Consider the following 21388-nt stretch of genomic DNA (forward strand, 5'->3'; position numbering starts at 1 on the left):
ATATTCCCCAATTGAGAGTACAGGGGTCTTTATTTAAAAGTACAGCCCCTGTCTGTCACAAAAGCAAGAGACCAAGACACTTCATGGTTAATTAAAAACATACTTAGCATTTTCTCTTAATCCAAATGAGCCACAAGGCAGGAGCTCAGACTTTCATTCAAAGTCACGCACAACCCTTGTTGCCATAAGTAGACTTCCACCTCACCGGTGCTTCTACTACAGCTCTGATAAAACTTTTACATTCATGAGTCAAAGGTTAAACAAAGGAGAGGAAATGTTTTCTGTCAAATAGTCAGGTAACCACTAACAGTCCTGAACTATCAGCAGGAATCTAACTTCTAGTAATCAAATAAAACTAAGGAAACTGCCTTTCCGTAGCTAAATGTCTAATGTCTAGGGGCTACTTTTCTGTCTGGAAAATTGACACAAAATGTGTAAAATTGAAACATTCTGCTTCTAAGGGATTTGCCTAAAGGAAGAGTGAAAAAGCTTCAAGCGTGGCTGAACTGAAGAACTACAAAGCCTTACCACATAAACCTGTCTTCCTTATTAGAGCATTTCATTTGGAAACATAGGTGACAATTTTACAGTCATAAAATTAATGAAATCTAAGACTGAGCATTTTAATGATGCATTTTGTGTTCCTCTGCATACCTAAGGTCAACCTCAGAGTCCATCAACAGTTTCAGGATTTTTAACAAATTATTTGCACTTTGTACTGAAACCATTCAGGTAATTCAAAACCAATTTCATGTAAGCCCAGAAAGTATTATTTCTACTGCAAGCAGAAGTGATACTTAAAAACAAAACCCAGAAGAATTAAGTCTCCTATTATTCAAAAGCGGACATTGTTTCTACTGTGCCCCTTCAAACCTCAACTAGCAAAACTATTACCAAAAAGTAGGAAAGGTAAACTAGGAGAAAAGATCCAGTATAGGATATTAACTCAACAAGGTATTTTACAATATGCCTATTGTGTATCCCTTGTCTTGCAGGGCTGCATTAGCTCAACAGTTTACTGAGAGGGAGGAGATGACACAGCAGGAGTCACACCAAGAGCTTCACAAAGCATCCATGCAGCATAAAGAAAAGATCTAAATTAAATAAAACTTGCAAAGGAATCGCACAGCATTTCTGGAGAATAAGCCAAGAGTTATTTTCTCATCTTACTATGGTTTAACAATTTGAATTTGGCAACTGCAGTCAAGCTCTGCACATTCATTCTAGACAACACAATATCACAATTAAGTTCTTCAAACAAAAATGCCTGAGAAAGCTACCTTGGGAAAATTTTATTTCACTTTATAAACAGAGAGTATTTGAACAATACATTCTGATTTGAGAGAAAATTTTATTTACAAAATTCATATACACATGTATATAAAACACAAAAAAACTCCATAAAACTTACAGAAGAATTTTGTATGTACAAAAATATTTTCTGTTTCAAACTATCCAGTTTAAAGCAGGACCATGTGGCTGGAAATTCAGAGATAATTTCCTTTAATTAGTGTTTCAGATGGAGAATGAATTATAGAGCAAAGTCCCATAAACCACAAGACTTTAATCTTACATGCAGCTTTGACTTGCTGGTGTAAAACCTGAGAACAAGCAGCCTGTACTTCAGCTTTCAGTTAAAAATCCCATTCAACAATTGAAATTCCATCTCTTCAGAAGCCCTGGCACAGGTTAACACATGGCTTGCTACTGTCCACAAAAGACATGCCCAAGGGAAAAGCTGTGTCCTGTTCCCACTCATCAGCCTGCCTAAATTTCTACAGATACTTCCTTCCAATCACTTTGACTGGCTTGTTCCTGCTCCTCTTTAGAGATTTTTGGTTACATTTCAGTTCTTTACAACAATTCAATTAATTTTTCTGTATTTGAGTATCTCTAATTGTCTTTCTACAAGCTCAGTCAGTAATCTTATTATATTCCTCTTGTCCGAGGGGATATATCCATGTGCACATGGAGAAGGCAGTTTGACATGGCATTTCTGTACACCTGCACCTGTGTGCTTAGATAAAAGTCCATGGCTATTGTGCACACACCTGTGATGAAGTTTGAATTGCCCATACATCAGCCATCATGTGTATATACACACAGCAAATACCATTTTATGTTGTTTTGATATATGGACAAAAGCGAGTTTGAACATGCATACACACTCTTTATATATAAAGACAGCATTCATTTGTTTTTGGGGGGGTTTTTTGGTTAATTTAAAAACAACGAGCATGTGCAAGGGAGAGACAGATAAAATATCAAAAAAAATCTGCTTAGTGAGTCTTCTTTCACTTGGTCACTTCTAATGAATCTTGGGATTCAGAGCAAAAACCAGAGTGGCTACTAGAACATATCAGATGGAAATAGTGATGCATTCCCTCCATCTGAGCTAAACACAACACACACACACACACACACACTCACTCTGGAGATAAGCAGACTACCCAGCTACAAGTACAATGCTGTGAAGCTAGTGCTGTTATGCATTCAGCTATGCACTGTAAATTTGAAATTGTCACAATAAAAGCAATAAAGGCAATGCTTTGGATACGGTTCAGTGAAAAATTATAGCTTGCTACTTTTCATTTTCCTACTTATTTCTACGAAGTAACAGGCCATTGACTAATCTTTAGCTGGTGCACGTCCATGGGGAAATGTTAAAAGAAATATCCAGTTTACACCAGCTGAGAATTTACATCCTTTGTTTTGCAGCACTCCATACAGTATTTAAATGTACTTGAGTGTGCGTAACTGATTAAATGTTGTTACAGCCACACAAGCAATGCAAAAAAAAGTGTTTCTAGCCTGATGAGGGAAGAAAAGATCAACTCAGAGAAAAGAGCTAATCCTCACTCTGGGCTTTAACAAGTTATATAAAAAAAAGGTATCAGAGAGAAAAGGGGTTAAGTATTATACATTCCAAAAGCCTAAGACTTACATCCTTCTGAAGTATTACTAAAGACATATTTCCAAGATCACAGAAAGCAAATTAATTTCCAGAATAAAATATTTCCCTTTTGCTACTTTCATTATATAGTGGCATTTTTTTTCTTTTCTTTGCCATATTTATAGCAAACACTTCTTTTTAAATTACTTGCCAAAAAACATCCAGTGTAGTGACTTAACATTAGTTTGGCATCTGTTTAAATGTTCATTACAACCTTGACATGCTCCTTCCAATAATTTTAAGAACTACTCTACAAGTCTCTATATTGGCTGGTCCTTTTTTTCCCCTCAGTGTTCATTTACTGATAATTCTTTTATAAGCTGATGTTAGGTTTTTCTCCCTAACTCACATGGTCTATCCTAATGACACCCTCCATTACTACCTGATAACTACTACATGTTATCCAAATACCTGAACACCTGCTTTTCTCCATAAACTTCCTACTCTACTCTCCAAAATTCTCTGTTTCCCCTTTGATGCCAATGCATTTGGCTTCTCCTCTTTTGTGTTTGGAGATTCTCACTTTAAAAGCAATTTTACTTCAATTTTGATCCTCCTATGTGCTGCTGAACTGGATATTCCCATTTCCTCTATGGAGCTTGCAGGCTGCTAGGCTCTTAATTAAAGTTGCAAATTTGTCTTTTCATGAGATCACTCTGACTTTAATTTAATTAAAATGGTTTTAGGACAGCTAAACAATTGGGGGTTTTTGTTACCAAAACAACTATCTTAAGAGAGAAGAACGAAAAAGGAGAGGGAGAAACAAAGTATTTCATTGGGGTCACTCTCCCCAACATCAGTATCTCTTCTGCAACACAACAGCATGCTATTACCTTGTCAATTCTCTGGATCTGGTGTTTCTTATACTAGATATAGTCTGGGCAAACAACTTGGAAGAGACACCCAAAAATCTCCTTTCCAAGGACAGGAATACAGAATAATGCACTTTATTTTTGAATTGACAGAATGCTTGTCAAAGATCTGATTAGAAAGTAAAAATATCCACATAACAGTCCAAGCCTCTAAGGCTGCAATGTATTGTTCTCTGCTTTTAAGCAGAGATTTCACATTATTTAAATAAAATGTTTAGCTTCACACATGAATACCATCTTACGGGGCTTGGGGGCACTTCTTATGTGAAAGCAATGGTAACATGGCTGTAGCAAAACAATACCCTGATAGCAAAGTTAAACACATTGGCAGAGAATTTCTAAAAGATCATGTTATTCTGTTTTTTATATTCACTCATTGACTCAATTTTTCTTGTACCAACTTACCTTAGAATACAGAGGCAGACCTTGCCTCCCGACGTCAAACGGCAGAATCCAAACCTTTGCTTACTTTCAATGTCGGTGAGCACAAAGGTGAAATGCTGTCCTACTTGGTTTTGGGACACCCTGAAAAACCAGATACAGAGAATAAAACCACTATATCACATAAAACATGAGCATTTAAGTCATTGGTCTCAAGTGTTTTCATGCTCAATCCTCACTATAATTCCCAATACAATTCTATTGTCTGCTGTTCTTTTCCTACTCTTACATGACCTTCTACAGCAGAATACCTAAGAACCTGCTAGTAGTGATTAACACGTGTCATTTGTGGCTCAATCTTAGATGACCAAACCGAAAATTAGTTCCCAGAGAAGCTGAAAATCATCACAGACCTCAATCTACAAATCAGAGCACAATTTTTTTTTTTCACTTTATCCCTTGGAATACGGGGCAGAGGGGGTTGCTGTGGTTTTTGTTGGTTTGTTTGGGTTTTTCTAAATCTCCAGCAAAAATAACGTATAGAAAATTTCCCCCCTAGGTAAAAAGAAAGTAGCAGTTGATCAAAGGGCAGGAGAAGCCACATAGGACACAGGGGTTTTATACAGCTTAACACATGCATGACAAAGGTTTAGAGATTAGCTAAGTAGTACCACTACCGAGCCTGTAGAGCCTCTGACTCCTTTCAGTTTGGTTCAGTTCCTCATGAACATAAGTGACTAGGCTGAAACAAAAGACTGTGCTGAGCATACAGCATAGAAGATGCACTTAGTCCAATATAACCACCCATGATAATTAATGGACTTTTTTTTGTTAGGTGATTAAACTCAAATCATTAAAACAAGCACTTTCCTCGGTTGCTTTTAACAGCCTGGAACAATCAAATGCTCTCTTTAAACACTGCAAACACCCAGTGGCTTCTGCTCAGTCCCTCCTTGCTCGGGTTCTGCATAGCTGGGATGGTGCACAGTGCGCCTGGCACCACAGAGCCATCAATAACCAGGCCTTACTGCTCCCCTGCCAACCGTGCAATTTGCTCTTTCACATCCCTGCACTTTGCTCTTTACTACAGGGAGCAGATTGCCATGAAATGTGTGCTGTGGCTTCATCACCCCTGCGCACCCTGGGGCCGGGGGCTCACACACAAACTCAGCAGCAGCTGCTCGGTCGGGAGCACTGGAAATGCTCCGTGTAGTGACCTCAGCTGCCTCCTGCTCCCACCCGCTCTCTGCTCAGCCACGTCCCACTCTGAGGCTTGGAGCTTCCAGCAGCCATGCCTGGCTTCTCCTTACACCACAAAACACCTGGCAGGGTTAGGCTGGAGTCTCTGTGCGCCACCATTTTAACACAAATTATTTTTAATGTACTGTGTACATGTATGTCAGGCAAAACGTCTGTACACAGGGTCACTTTAAAAATGAAATTTAAATTATGGTATTTTCTATTAAAAATAGCCCAGCTGAGTTATGAGTTCAGTGGGAAGCATTTCCAGTGCCATCTCACCACCTCCAAATCGCTATCTTCCCTTTGCTTCTTTAAGAGAGGCAACTCCATGTTTTGACAGTCAGTGTAAAAGTAGTCCGGCTTGAATACTGCTTCCCACACAGTTTGGAAAGAGATGTGAGCAGCAAGTCCCAGATTTTTAATATGAGAACTACTCCAAGGCTACAACTGAATTTCCACAAGAACCCAAAAGTTTGCATTTGGTCCCGTTTGCTTCAAAAGAACAGCTAACAGAAGCCAGTGACCAACCATCTGGACTATGTATTCTGCTCAGTTTAAAATACTGAATAAATTCTGGATTTCTAATTTGAGAGCTCCATTTAAGATGTGAGGGCAGCAAGGATGCCTGTTCTTCTATTCCTCTTCAGCAGAATTAAATCTGACTGTGTGTAAGCCTTACAGAGAAAAACAAATGATAACTGGGGATTTCTACTGATAGATGACCACAATGTATAAATCAGACACATAAAACATCCCAGAAGTGCTAGCACTAGAGTTTTAACACATAGATAGCATGTTCCATCATGCAGACAAACACTGGCCACCTGGGGTTTGTGCCTCTCTGTTTCACTGCAGCACATTCAGGTTGCTCCGAAATCAAGTCTCCCCTCCAGAAACAGGCAGCAGCTCCTGGCCCTGCTACTGGACCACAGCATTGATGCCTCTCAGGTTTTTCTGAGCATGAAAATCACCACAGATATAATGAAATTATTACATACCAGAATTCCCCCAACAAAATGTTATCTGGACTTTTTGCTGGAGCACAAGATAAAGTAGCCCAGCTGCAAAACCTTTCTGCAGAATGCTGGTCTAGTCAGCTGTTTGAAGAGAGCGTGATCTGCTCACTTCAGGTGAGAACAGGCACAAATCGTTCCCAACCAGTGCTGACATTGCCTCGCTCATTCCTCTGCCTTGCTTCTGACTTACTTTCAACTCTTGCCCTGCATGCCTACTTTTAATGTTAGTTCAACAATAATAAATCACTAATAATGAAGAATGTGTGTAAATACTTATTAACCCCGCAGACTACAATGGGCTCTTTCAAGGTTATTACAGTTCACTATAGAAATAAAAATAGGTTTTAAAATTTTCTATGTACCTACACAATGCAGAAAAGCCTCTTTAGTACCCATGGAGCAGGTAAAGAATCATTTTAAAGATTTTTGTTTACACTACAGCCATTGCTCAGGCCTCATTTTAAGAGAGACTTAAGAGAGCTGATTAAGGCAGGAACTGAATCTCTCCTTCAAACAAAAAACAGTATAGCTAATCATTAAATTTATCCCTTGCTCTCCTTAAAAATTTCTCTTCTTCCAAATTATTTTGTTTCGGATAGAGCAGATGTTTGAAATTATTTTCTCTTCAAATTCTAGAAATTTTTGAAGAGGTTCAAAAAGCTTAAGACCTTATACATGGGAATAGATATTTCTGTTTTCTTTTAAAAATAAGTCATAAAGTTACTGGTATTGTTACTTAAAAATGTCATGTACACCATAACTAATATACACAGTTCTGACTGAAGCTTTGGTGGCTGCTACCTAAACCCGAAAATTTCACATGTATTACAACTACCAAACTGTTGAAAAAGCAAACCCCATCAGCCAGTCACCCTAATTTCTCAGTAGAATAGAATAGAAAGTGTTTCAAGCAGGAATTTGAAAACCAGATGTTAAGATAGTAGTACAAGCTGATGGAGAGACTGAGGAGACAGTAGCACTAGGTTGGGCAGTGTCCTGCAGCTAATTGCCATCCCCAAATCTAAGCTTCAGGAACTATTTTCTTCACTTCCAGGCCCACTCCAGCACCCACAAGTCCACAGCTTAGGCTCCCTGTGTGGAGAACTCCTCTGTTCCAACCAACTATCTGATACAAGCTCTGCCTCCCAAAAAACCCAACCCTTTACAATTCAGTAAAAAAAAAGGAACATGAGAAAAACTGCAGAAGATATGAAAATGGAGAATGCCACCACCAAGAAAATTCCCACAAATAAAAAGCACAGTTAGCTTATTAATGGGGTTATGTTTTCAAAACAACAGAAGCATTAAAAGAAACCACAACTACTTAGTAAAGAGTCTCACTGGGAGTATTTAAGTTGCAACAGAAGCCTGTCTAGAAGCTCTGTCTCAGGGCCCTGACCATCACACCCGGCCAGAGGGTCTATGGGAGCACACAGCGGCTCCCGTGGCGTTCCCAGGTTTCCTCCCAGACGGGTCCACTTCTGCACACACACAGAAACCAAACAACCCCTGTCTGTTTGAAATCAATAGTTACACTCTTCACAGTGCACACTGCAGCCTGTCCTTACACTCGTCTCTCACACATACACTCACTATTACACAAACATGTGCCATAATGCAGTGAGACACAAGATGCAAAGAACTCAATTGTGTGTAACTGCTGCTACATTTCTGAGTTCACAACTCACCTCAAAAACTGCCTACGGTGCCTGAAGGGTACAGGAAAGGGTACAGGTTTATTTATCTTCACCCGTACAGCTTGAAAGACTTTCTTGATTATTCACTTTTCATTCTCAACTATTTCCTCTGAAGGCAAAATTTTTGTGTAAGGTATCTTATAAGTGCCTTTCACAAGATCAGCAAAGCCACTGTTTTGCACTTGTCTTGATCATAATTGTGTTTCTGCACAGACTTTTACTACAAATATCAACAAAAAGAGCATTAGCCAGGAACGGGAGAGCGACAGTGATGTCAATCCTGCTATCATTACTCAGTGACCCTAATATGAGTTAAATAACCTGCACATTTATTCCCATACTCAAGTGACATTCTGCTGCTAAGGAGAAATCCTCTACTGTAGAAGCACCATTGATTATTTTCCAAAATCTAACACTTGCTGCGACTGGGTGAGCACCATGGGGGAATTAATGAGGTACACATCACTCTCTCCATGCTGATCCTACAGGCAGTTCCCAAAATGCCTTATCTAAAAGAGGCTTGCATGCTTCACATTCAGCAGGAGAAATGCATCCTGAAAGGGAAAAGACTGAGGAGTGAGAGGAAGTACTTATGGTGGAGAGAAATGGCAGAGACTCAAAGCACAGATAAAAATGAGGGGTCAAGCAGTGACGTAGCACAACTTCAGACTGAACCTGAAATGGCTCCAAAAGGAACAAGAGAAGTCCTACCCTCACTAGTCATCACCCAACTACATAACTGATGGATGTGGAGATCGAGGTATGGACTCTGCAAAGTTACACCTGATTGAGAGGGAAAGTACAAAATACTGCTTGAGAAAGAAAAGTGAAGCAAACCATGCAGAATTTGCACAGAGAATTTAAGGAACAAGAGAGGACAAAGTGGTTTTGTCCGAAGCATTATCATGACTTTAGCAAACATTAAAAGGAAATTAAAATCTCTGTCCTCAAATGGTAAATCCTCCTAGACCATGTGAAAAGAAACAGAGTACCAGAGAAAAAGTTCCTTATTCGTAAATACATACATACAAACTGTTAGAATGTTATACAATTGCATCATTTATTAAACATAAAATAATTTATTCACAAAAAGAGACACAGGTACTCGGAGGAAAGGCTCAAGAACTTCTATGATGTAATTCATTTCTTAATCCCTTCAAAATAAAACGTAAGCCTTAACTAGAAGTAATGAAATTATGCATTTGTTTTCAATAAAAAATTTTATATAAAACTCAAAGTTTAAGTCATGGTGAAAGAATTTTTTTTTTACACCATTGTGCCTCTTTTGGCTTGACTTTCAGTTTTAATTTAATGGGAGTTAATTCTAGATTTTTAATTACCATTCCCACTATGTACTTTTGATAATTAGAGTGAGTAGTGTACAGTTACTTATAACATCTGCAGAAAGTATGCCTGGTGAGATGATGCAAGCAGCATCTGACAGTGAGAACTAAATCTGGATCTATGATCATTGCAGTACAGTGAATAAAAGAAAATCAAATACATATTCTCATTTATTTCCTTTTTCAATTCCTTAAGTAATTAATATAGGTGAGTTGAAAGAAAATGGATGATGATGATCTTACTACTATGCTTCAGCTTTCCCCTCTCCATAATTTGAAGAACATAGATTTCCTATTTAAGTTTTACTTAGCTAGATAACAGAATTAACACTCCATTCCCTGTAACTCTGCTGTGTAGTAGAAATCCAGAAGCGATCTATGGAACAGAGTCAGATTTTTTAAATATCGTGATCAGCAGAATCAGTGGCAGTTATCACTTCTGCACTAGTAATTTCTAGCTCTTAATAGGCTCAGATAATGCTTGAAGTAACTTATATACATACATAAATATACATATATTACACATATGCATATAAATATACATATATTACAGGTTGAGAAGCTATGCTCTCTGCAGTACAATATGCTCAATAAATGAAATATATATTTTCTATTTCAGTTCAAATGTTTCTGTACAGAAATAGCCATTGAAATTACCTGTAAAATACTTGGTGTGCCCTCTATCATGATCCTATATACAAGAGGAAAACTATATATACATACATACATATATTCATCAGAGAAGTGAAAATCACATATATGGCTAGACAAATACTAAAATGATTGTCACATCTTTAATGTCCAATGGAAAAAAGCCCTGTAAAAGAATTTCCACAATGTTTTTCTCAATCCTTTTCTTTATCACTTCAAATTTCAAAACAAAAATAATTAAACTGGGAAAGCAGAAGACAGCTGGTTTTGTTTAAAAAAATTGGTGCGCCCACGTTAAAGAAAACACTTGAGCTGAGTAGTAAATGGCAAATGCATCATGCAGCCAGTAAGTCGTTCACACAAATAACTTGCCTGTAACAGTCCCCACTCTCCCGAAAGAGCTTCCAGCATTTCTGTCCTTTCCTCCACAATAGCTCTGCCCCTCCTTGTCTGTGCTCTGTTACACTCCCATGATCCCGTGTTGCCTTTGGTTCTTCCTCAAATGCCCCAGAACTCGGCTCCCAGGAATTCGGCTAGGCAGGAAGCTGCGAGTGCAGCACCCATTCTAAAGACACCACAGCAGTGCCTGAGCAGTCTGCAGGCCACACTGATCGGCCTTATTCCCCTCAGCAGCATCCCAGCTTCCAGGAACCTCCACTCCTTCTGTCCAGCTCACAAGTCTGATGAAATTTGTAGAAATTTTGCACCTTTGAGAACACTGCTTTATAGTCAAGCATGAGGCCAGCAGTCAAAAACCATATCTGGTGAGGGGGCACAGGAAGTATTAACAAACAAACAACAAACATCCCTTAACTTTTTCCTTTTCGTCCCTTTTTTCTTTGTTTTTTATCCCTTCAAATAATCAGCTAAAATACATACTTAGCTATGCTAAAAATTCATGTATTCCCACAGTTTACTAAGTTCATCCTCCTCATACAGGCAGCTAAGTGCCTTCTGAATGGTTCAAGAGAAATAGTTAAGGTAAGACATGTTATTTAAAAATACTTATTTGCTGCCACTGATTATCTTCTTGCCACTGGATGGCAGCAACAGAACCTCACCTTTTTCTGTTATCCTCAAATTTTATTTCCATTATTCATCTTCATTACCAATTTTAAACAGAATTCTGTACATATCTTAAGCACATTAAAGACTTCAATGCTTTAAAGCCAACACTGACAACCGTATTACTTAAGTCATTAGAACAGCTTAAAGGACAGTGAGCTTAACCAGCTCAAAACCCAAACAACTTAATTAAATTTATCTATAAAAGACTAAACAAGCCTAGCTGACTTCAGGGAAGTTGTGTTTATAAAGATCTTTATTTTGCCAATGTGTTTTGCCGCAGAGACTCTTCTTTCCTCTCTACACACACCAGCTTTTCCTCCACTGGGAGCAGCTTCTTGCATCTGATAGATGCTTCTCATCTCCAAGTCTCCATCTACAACCGAGGGCCATGTTGTTCTGAAATTGGCTCAGCTTGCACACTACCTGGGTGTATCTTTCATTAATTATGCAAATCGAGCTTCTAATTCAATCTTTGCCAATTCAGACAGTACGGGTTTTCCAAACCAAGTGAGTTCAATCTATTAAATTAATTACCATTAATCATTTTGACAAGCCCAAATAAATATTTTCATTAATAAAAAAAATTTTATATGAACAATTTAAATGACTGGCAGCATTACATGGAACCCAGACTATAACTGATACCAGAAAGGTAAGGACTAATTAATTATAAATAATGGTCTTGATTCTTCTCTGAGAAAAATCAATTGCATATTCAGCTACTTCCATGTAATTAAAGTCTTAATTTCTTTGAACTCAAACAACACATTTTCTGTACTGCTCGGTGAGTTTTTATATCCTGGTGCACCGTAACATTTTTTATGAAGCTTTGCTGCTTGAAGGAAACTGTGTTATATCCTTATACTTACACAGATGGTGTTCACAATTACAATGGACAAAACTGGGACCTGCAATGTAGCTCTACCTTGACAGAGATATTCCTAAAATTCTGTAAGGACTGCATTTTGCTGGGGTAGTTTCCTATTAGTGACTTCATACTTACTTGAACAAAGGGCATGTTTTCTCATCTGCAGGTGCAATTTTAGGGAGTACGTTACATTTGCTTTTTCTTTGAATCCTTGCTTGTAATTATGCTAAAAGTAATTTTCTATGAAATATTTTTAAATAAATGATAACTGTAGCACATACCTTTCAACGTCAAAAGGAAAGCAGAACTTTGGGATGCTGTTCAGCACTTCCTGAAAATACAAGCAAAAGAAATGAAGTTAGAGTTTTTTGAAAAGGCTTTTGAAAGGCTTGCTTTTTAAAAAAATGGCCAAAAATACTCATAACAAATAATAAGTTCAAGGAATATATGATTGCAAAAAAATACAGCACACGTTCCTGGACTGAAATAATTGATTATTAAAAAAGAATTAAGTTTGTGCTTTGGCAGATTGCAAAGACAATGCCATAGAAACCCCAGGAGGGAAAGGCCTGGCCTGAAGGGTATTAACACCCTTCACATCCCCGCTGGGATTCCCTTCAACAAGGCCATATGGATTTTACAAGAAGCACCACACCATATGGGTAAGCCACGTCTGCTGCTACTTGTACCACAGACTAGCCACAGGGACTTCTGACAGATCCTGGCTCAAAAATACAAATGTTGTTTCAATTAAAATGCAGGCAGAGAAAAGGGAATGAAGTTGGCAGCAGAATGAATTACAGAGAGGTATAACAACTCTATACATGTTCCATAGTCAAATGCTGAAAATGATGGAAATCATCTACTGGTCCAAAGCAGAAATTTATATCATTAACCCTTTGGGTTTCACAAGCAAGCCTTGCTATTAATAAAGAAAAGTGGGGGGAGGGGGGGGGGGGGCGGTGTGCAAAATCCACCAGATCTACATTCATACCAAAGTATGAAAGGATAATGTGACTCTTCCGTGCAGAATTTTATTTAAGAAGCTGTTTAGTGGCAAATAAAATGTGTTAATTAAAATATAAAAATGCTCTCAAACTAGTCAACGTTTTTCTTTAAAAAAAATTAAGAAGTGAATTACCAGATCATTTAGCAGCAAATATTAAACAATGACTTTACAAGATCCTAGAAAATAGATTTTATTTCCTTGCTCCCAACTGGAAAAACAAACCCCCTGTGAAATGCTTCAGCAAGAAGAGACAGTTGACATCAGTGCAGTTGGTCAAAGCTGCAGAATTCCCTTTTTGTAGCAGCCTAACAGACCTGTACTTCTGTATACACAAGCTGGCTCACAAGGTTTGTTTTCAGAAAAGAGCACGTTGATTACAAATTTCCAGGGCTGCACATGAGGGTTTAAGAAGTTGATCTAAGATGTTGGCACTCTCCAGCCTGAACACCCTGTTTGCTGCATGTCAGACACTCAACTCCCATTAAGGGAAATTATGTATTTAAATTCCTACACACTACAATGACTATTTCCTTCTAACATTTGCCAGGCTCAGTGGATAGTGTAAAATATAAAGAACCCATACAAGTTAATCAGCAAGAGAGGAACAGTTTAGGAAAAAGACACTGGTGACTACAACATGCATATGTTAGCTGCAACATTTTAAGGGTATGTGATGTGCATCAGTAAATCTTCATGCGATACAAAATCAGGAAGTCAATGTTTTTAGAATTTCTAAGTCGTACAAGCGAGTTCAAGAAATCTTCAGAACTTTTACTTTGTTAGCACAGTGTATGAAAGCCACACATGTGTTTTGGGAAAGGTTATTAACTCCATCATGAACAACAGCAGTACATATAATACTCTTCAAAAGGAACTGCTCAAGCACCATCCTGCCTGCTCGGAGTGCCCACTGCAGAAAGGTGAGAAGAGAAATATAAACAGGGGAGGTAAGTATTTGATTTTCTGCAGTCAGGAACAAGCACACACAATGATAGCAGTAACAATAATAAACTCTTACAAAAGAGAGCAAACAGAACAGGCTAATCAAAACTTCTAACTCAGAAATTTCCTAAACATTTCCAAATAGTCTCTCCCTTCAGGCTCATAAAGCTTTTTTTTCCTGTTCCAAAGAAATAGCATTTTATTCTTTTTCTAAATCTGCACCTATTCTCACACTATAGGAAGTGATTTTTCTCCTCACTACCAAGGATTTTAATTGCTGCCTGGTGAGCTTAGCACTGACTCAGAATTGGGTATGGAAATGTATTCATTTATGTTCCCCATTGTATTCTCTCAGAATAAATTATCACGTGAGGAAAAGAAAACAAAAACAAAAAAACCAAAGGTATTAGCTCAATATTTTGACTAAACAACCTGAAAATTACGAGTGTGTTTCGCAGCGTTGCCCGGCTGAGCGACAGGCCAGGGCTCCCCCAGCGCCGCCCGGCCCTCCCCGGGCAGACACGTGCGCACAACTTCTGCGGAGCAGCCCCGCTCGCTTCCCAACTGGCAGGAGCATCCCTCGGGGGACAAGTCTTTAAACCTCCGCACTCTTTAAAATTCAGCCAGCCAGCAGGTCTATAGACTGGTGTATAAACAGTATAGACACACACACACACAAAAAAATCCTCTCTCAGCTTATGTCAGTGACAAAGCAGCTCAGCAGTTGACTGCTTCTCCCCTGACAGCATAAGCTGGGTTTACACAGATCAATAGATGGAAGTCCTACCTAGCTTCCAGGGCTCAGTTTTCTCCCTTAATTACAGGTGCTATTCAGATTTTTAAAATGGAAGAAAACAAGATGCCCCCAAAATGCTCCTAGACGAATTTAAAATGCAAATGATATTACACAGACATTCACATACACAGTTGCTATTCGTGTACAATTACAGTTGGTACTTGCAGCAACCTCTCTATTGGATAAAATTTGAACATTGTCTCCTAATGGGTCATCAATTTTCAAGGCTCCCTAACCAGCCAGGACTTCCTCCTGAGTCAACACAAACACTCTCAGAAAGAGAATAACATATTTGTTGGTTTTTACACTCACAACTTTATAAAATTATCTATTTATTTCTGAAGGCAAAAGGTTGTACAAGTCTTCAGAAAGCAAAATATCTTGATTCACACGTCCCATGCTTATTTCCTCCTCTGGTTCTCACAGTCTTAGTGCTTTCAGAAATGCTCCTTGTGTCATAAACAAGGTTTATACAGAGGGAAGATGATAATGAGGTAAAAGAAAAAAAAATTAAGACCCCCACAAATAAAGGGTTCTCTACTTGCTTTCAAACATTGACTAAACATCTACAGGTGCATACACAATTGTGTTTAATTGCTAAGTTAAAGGATAATTATCTCATTCCTTATGCAAACTCAAAGAGAAAGAAGAAAATCATGAAATCAGTATCATGTGAACTATGGCATGTTGCTTCCCTTGAAAAAAGCTTAAACAAAGACAGAAATGGTATTTACAAAAATATTTCCCTTATGCCTATAGCACAGCAGCAGAACCCTGGACTCTCACAGGCTCATGGTGCAATGGTTTTATTAATTCACTCTCACTCGTTGCACTGTGCAACTCCAGCCTGGCCTGGTCATGCTCACTGGCTCTACAATGAGAGGATATTACAGAAGCCTTAACGTTAAGAATTATTTAGCATTCCTTGCTTGTTTTGATACCCACTCAGCTAATTCTGTGTATCAGCATTTTATAAAGCAATGTAATCAGTGGCAGAAATACTTCTGAATTCATACACGCCAGCTTTCTGGGAAAAAAGGTCCTGATAACTTTGTACTCTGGAAAGAAACACGGTCAGTAGTTAACTTCCGGCACTTTCGCCTTCGGATATTCCAGATTTTCCTCTAGGTTTAAAGACAAATTATGAAGAATTCCCTGAAACTATTTAACAGAAAAATTAATACTTCATAGCAATTACTAATTGGCTTGCTAGTCATATTCACGGGGCAGTCCCACAAAAGCCCTGTGCACATCGCACCATTTCATTTGCGGTGTGACACCACAGGATGGGTATAACACAACTGGGTGACATGGGAGTCTCAGTGCCGTGTGGGTGGCAAAACAGAGCTGTAGATGTGTCCTCTAAGCTCCACCTGCTGCAACACTTCAATTCACAGAAGATAGAAAAGAAAATTTGTGCAATCGCAGCTCCCTAAAAATAGACCTGCTCTTTTCAGCTAACAATTTTCAGACTAAGTTGTGGATGGTGCTGCATTTTTTGACAGCTATTTCTATCCCAATACAGCTGCCACATAACACTTCGTATATCCCTGACAAACATGCAAAGAAGAAGGAGATTCTGGACCATGTCGCAGAAGATGTCACTAATGGATTCAAGCAAGATTAAAATTCCACTAAACTTGAGCCACGTGTACATTTCTACAACCGTAGATTGTTTTGACCCACAAAACAAATTCCACTCCACTGCTGAGAACAAGTTTTGATCCTCATTTGGTTGGCTAACATGTAAACCACAACTGGCAAGGCCCTACAGCCTAATGACATTCAGAAGAATCAGGTTGCTCATAATGCTTAAGCACTGAGCCTTTTAGAATACTTGCTCTCCAAAAGGTGTTAGCATCTTTCAAAAGCTTATTCAGAGAAATATTTGTTGTCTAAAATGAATTTGGAGCTGAATACCTGCAAAGGAGGATGAGATCACTTACAGAATTTCAGTTAATTTCTCTTGTTCCTGCTTCCTGTCTCTTCTACCTGGCCACCTTTCAGTCATGTGCCTCAGGAAAGGATGCCAGACAGGCAGCTGAAGGTTTTTGGTAGCTTAGTCTGGCGGTTTAGTGTTCTACACAGCAACAAGGGCACAGGTAAGGGCACAGACAGATGAGGCAGCAGTGATGCCTTTTCCTGGTCTTAAAATCAAGAGTCAAACACAGTTAGAAGGGGAAAAGGGATTTTACCTTGGTATTTATTTTAAGGATCTTTAGGTGCACACATCCAGGTCAAATGCGCCAAAATGCACACTGCAATGCACACCCCCAAAAGATCTGCTATAACATTATAGGTCTTACTAATTAGCATATCTATCAAAGATCCCCCAATGAGAGGCTCAAGTGAGCCCCCCTCCCCAAGGAACCTTCCCCTGGATGGTTCTATCTTAGTTTACAGAATGTGTTCTGGAGAGGACCTTGGGGTCTGGGGCATGCTATCTTCTACTTACGAAGCTTCTAAAATATTTAGTCTCTTAGCTGAACAAACAAGTCCAAGAATGTAGGCAAAAGCACTAAGAATACAGAAGTTGTAAAAAAGGTATAATAGGGGTATAAAAGAAAAGGCAAAAACTCTTCATGGCATCAGCAGGACAGGAAGACTTTAGACAACAAGGTAATGGGATGAGCTTGAGATCTTAGAGAAGCAAAATCGCATCAACAAGTAACTATTGTAGTGGTGTCAGTGGAGGCCTGAAGATCAGCTGTACCTGTGACTGAACTTGCAGATGATTGCTGCAATATCACTTAGAACCAACAGGACGTTAAATACACACAAAAAGAAATGAAAAAAGCCTTAAGGACCGGAACAGTGAAGGACCAGGGTGTGGTGCACTCCAACTGCAGATATGCTACAGGATGCTCTTGCCCTGTAGAACAGACTAAGACTGGTGTCCCAGGCAGCACACTTTTTACTGCTTTTACAGCAGCTTTCAAAGGCACTTCACAAGAAGGAAAGCTAATCCTGCATGATGAATCTCACTAGCCTGCAAGACTGAGGAATAAGACTTTCTAAACAACCACAGAGCAGTTTCAAAATTCAGAGATTTCACTAAATTATAAAATGTTGGTGTCTCTATTTGCCTAATTGCTCCTGAATCTCATCATATAACCAGATAAAAATAAAGCCTATTTCAGACAGTTGTGTCCAGCACAGCATACAGGGAATCAATGAAAATAACAAGCTCAGTTACAAATAGCAGAATAAAACCAACATGAAATTCAGCACAGGCTAATTTTCCTGCTTAAAGAAAAAACCCTTCAAATTTCCTGGAATTCATAATAAAAACATAAAAATTGACAACGCTCTTCTTCTCAAAGAAAGTTCCCATTAGAATAAGTTTAGATTCAAATGTTACCATCTACCTCTACCCCTGGCAAGGCAAACAAAAATAAGATAAATATTACTTCGCCACACATCTCTAGCCTGCATGTAATATTAGTATTCCATGCAACAAAAAATAGTTTTCCCTTAGTTCCCTGACTCATGTCAGGGAGACCATTATTCCCTAGGCAATATCAGAGAGCTGGGAAAAACAGGAAACATGATCTTCCATCTCCATTCTTCAGATTACTATGTGAGCAACATTTAACTCTTAAGGTGGTAGAGTATTTACTATATTTAAAAAAATTAATTACATTTTGTAGTTGAAAAAAAAAGGAAGAAAAAGGCACCAGTGTATGGCATACAACTTTCTATCACCATGCTGTAGGGAAAAAGTGGCTATTTATTAATCAATACTTTCCATGTCTCTAACACTATCTGGAAACTCAACAGAGAAGTTCTCTTAACTAAAATTACAGGAGACATCATTTTCTGAATCCAAATATGTAAGTCTCTGAAGGTCAGGTTAAAGTCCCCGAGTCATCCTACACAGATAAGGGGGCAGCAATATTTGTTTCACTCAAGACCTCTCCAGATCTGCCCCTGCTTACAACAGCAGTTGAGATGCATCTTTGGCAGCAGGGCTGAGAACCTCCTGCACATCCTGTTCAGATGCTGTTTCACCAGTGGTGACAAAATAACCACCATAAAATAAAACACAAATTAAAATTGGTTCTTATTTATTAACCTGTTAGTTCTTTCATTCCACCTTACCTGACAGCAAGGGACAGAACTAAGCCTATTTGAAATATATTCAACTCTACCTATTCAATCTATTGCTTTAAAGTGAAGTTTGCAGTCTCAGAAATACCTATGAAACAGTATCAAATATATCATATCTGGTCAAAAGGCCCCTATTTGCAAGATTTCCTTCTCAATCACCAAGAAAACCCATTTATAACAGGAAAACTAACTATAAAAGAACACTACAAATAATGAATATCTGCATTTCCATGAAAAAGAAATATACTGAAAAAATCATAACATTTCAAGCACAACAAACTCTACTCCCTACGCAACTAGATACGTTTCAAATTGATTTTAACTCCAAGCATATTTTGTTCCAAATATATTCCAAATATTTTTCCCCCCTCACTAAGTACTGCATTAGTTACCTAAAAGACAAGTCCTGAAACAGAGAGTGTCTGTAAATAGCAGGATGCCATTCCTTGTCTACAAAGCTTTTCGTGAACAACTGGCCTGCCCAGTAAATACCCAGTACTGGTGTACAGACAGAGGTCAGCACCAGCTCTGCAGACTGCTCCTGCTCAGGCTGGGCAGTGAAACTCTCTTGTAACACCAGGTGATGCTCTTCCAGAATCCCAGCTTCCCACTGGTTATTTCACAAAACGACTGCACAGCATATGCCAGGAAGAAATCCTGATTTCACTGGCAATTCAGAAAGTCAGAAGTAGTCAGAAAATGAAGCACCACGTGAGTTAAAGAACAATTGGGGTGCCACGCTGAGAGAAAGCATCTGTAGCAGAGCATGATTTATGCAGATAAACAAGGTGAGGCAGTCCAAAAGCCAAACCCTTGTCTGGGCTCATCCAGGCCTAAATGTGCAGCCCTGTGGGATGGTGCTGGCTCCCATGGCTGTCAGCAGCAGGGGAAGTCAGGGAGGGAACTGCGCCACCTTGTACAGGGTACTGAAACCAATGACGTGTGCGGTCTGAGTTTCTTGGTTACAAGAATCCACAGTCAAAAGAAAAGGAACTGAGAAAGGAAATCAGCTTCTAAGGAACCTGCTGGGATTATAATTCCTTAAATAAAATTATTTGTGATATCTTTATAAAGGAAACACTCACTTCTTGTTTTACACTCAGCATAGGTTACATTCTAAGCTTCACCATAATGCAGCTCAGTAAGAATTGCTTGCAGTAATAGTTTTTCAGTACCAAATTGAGATATTATCAAGTGTGTTGAAAAACGGAAGGAAGATGAAACAACTCCAGATGAAAGACCAAAGAGGGAAAGGGAAGAAGCAAACAAGCATAAATTTAAAGTGCTAACGTGCCCCTAGTGTTACCCGATGCAGACAGATGATTGTCCCAAAAAATAAAATAGAGTGGCCATACAACTGGGTCTCTTTTTCCCAAGAAGATATGCAATGTACATTCACTTTGCCTATGGCTGAGCCTGTCCAGACCTTCTGGCTCCCTGCTCAAAGCCTCTGGCAGCTTTATAGCCAGCAATTACTCTGCAACAATTGGAGGCTGGTGTTGCTGCATGTGAGCATCAGTCAGCCACCTCAGCACTCAGTCAATCAGCTTAGCATTGACCTCTGATACAGCACAAGCCAGCTTTGAACAGTTAAGACAAGAGGGAGGCAGCTTTCATCAGCAAGCCAGGCAGCACAAGCAGCTACGGCCAAGATTTTCAGCTGCTTCACTTTGATCCAGAAGAATGAAACGGCCCATGTTCAGGGAAGGCAGTCATAAACCTAACCCAAGTATTCACAACACTTACTGAAAAATTAGTAGGAGCCTTGTTCCTACAGTAGGATGTCTCCATCAATTGAAAGAGGTCTTCTCTCTTCCAAAACTCAGTTTAAAATTCAAGAAGGGGTGCCCTGAGCGTTCAGTGGCCCAGTATGTTTTCTCTAATCATAGTCATTAGTGCCTCATGAAGGAAAAAGGGCAGAGAGAAGTGTGCACTGTACCCTCAGAGACAGGTGATTTCTCATATGTGGATCTTTCATTATCAAGTGTACATTTATTAATGACTGCAGATAGAAACACACAAAAGCCAGAAACTCAATACCTCTGCTTAAGGAAGAAGCAGAGAGAGTCTACCAGCCAGGTAGCTCACAATGCCTTGAAAACTCATACAGAAGTAACGAGCACCAGAAATAGTTATATTCTGAGGGATTAATGCGTTTCTCTTCCTGATTACCTGCCTGGAACTGCTTCACCTTCCTTATTCCTGGTCCAAGATCCCAAACCAAGTTGCCTGGATCCCTCCAGCTGCAGCCCACTAATCACCCTTGCATTGTTCTTGCTGCTCCTGTTCCTGATCTCAATCCCACAAGAGAAAGTCAAAAGAAAGAGCAAAGTCTTGTTCTTTGCCTGGTTCCTTGATTTCATCACATGTGGATTATGCACTTTGATCCCAGACCATTTCCTAACACAAGCAATATGTAAAAGAGTACTTTATTTAACAA

General features: G+C 39.0%; 1 protein-coding gene across 3 annotated transcripts in view; it reads right to left on the bottom strand.

The window, feature by feature from the left end:
- DENND1B (DENN domain containing 1B) overlaps window positions 1-21388 on the bottom strand; it is a 165643-nt gene that overhangs the window by 84927 nt on the left and 59328 nt on the right. For all 3 annotated transcript variants that reach the window (XM_042029911.1, XM_042029910.1, XM_042029909.1), the window contains exons 4-5: window positions 12373-12422; window positions 4231-4350 (exon numbers count right to left, since the gene is read on the bottom strand). In XM_042029911.1, the coding sequence (XP_041885845.1) occupies window positions 4231-4350; window positions 12373-12422 (170 nt within the window). The remainder of the gene's footprint in view (window positions 1-4230; window positions 4351-12372; window positions 12423-21388) is intronic.

This window comes from Corvus kubaryi, unplaced genomic scaffold (genome assembly GCF_017639235.1).
Source record: "Corvus kubaryi isolate FWS band 111438036 unplaced genomic scaffold, C.kubaryi_AGA036_p1.0 37334, whole genome shotgun sequence".
Classification (NCBI taxonomy): Eukaryota; Metazoa; Chordata; class Aves; order Passeriformes; family Corvidae; genus Corvus; species Corvus kubaryi.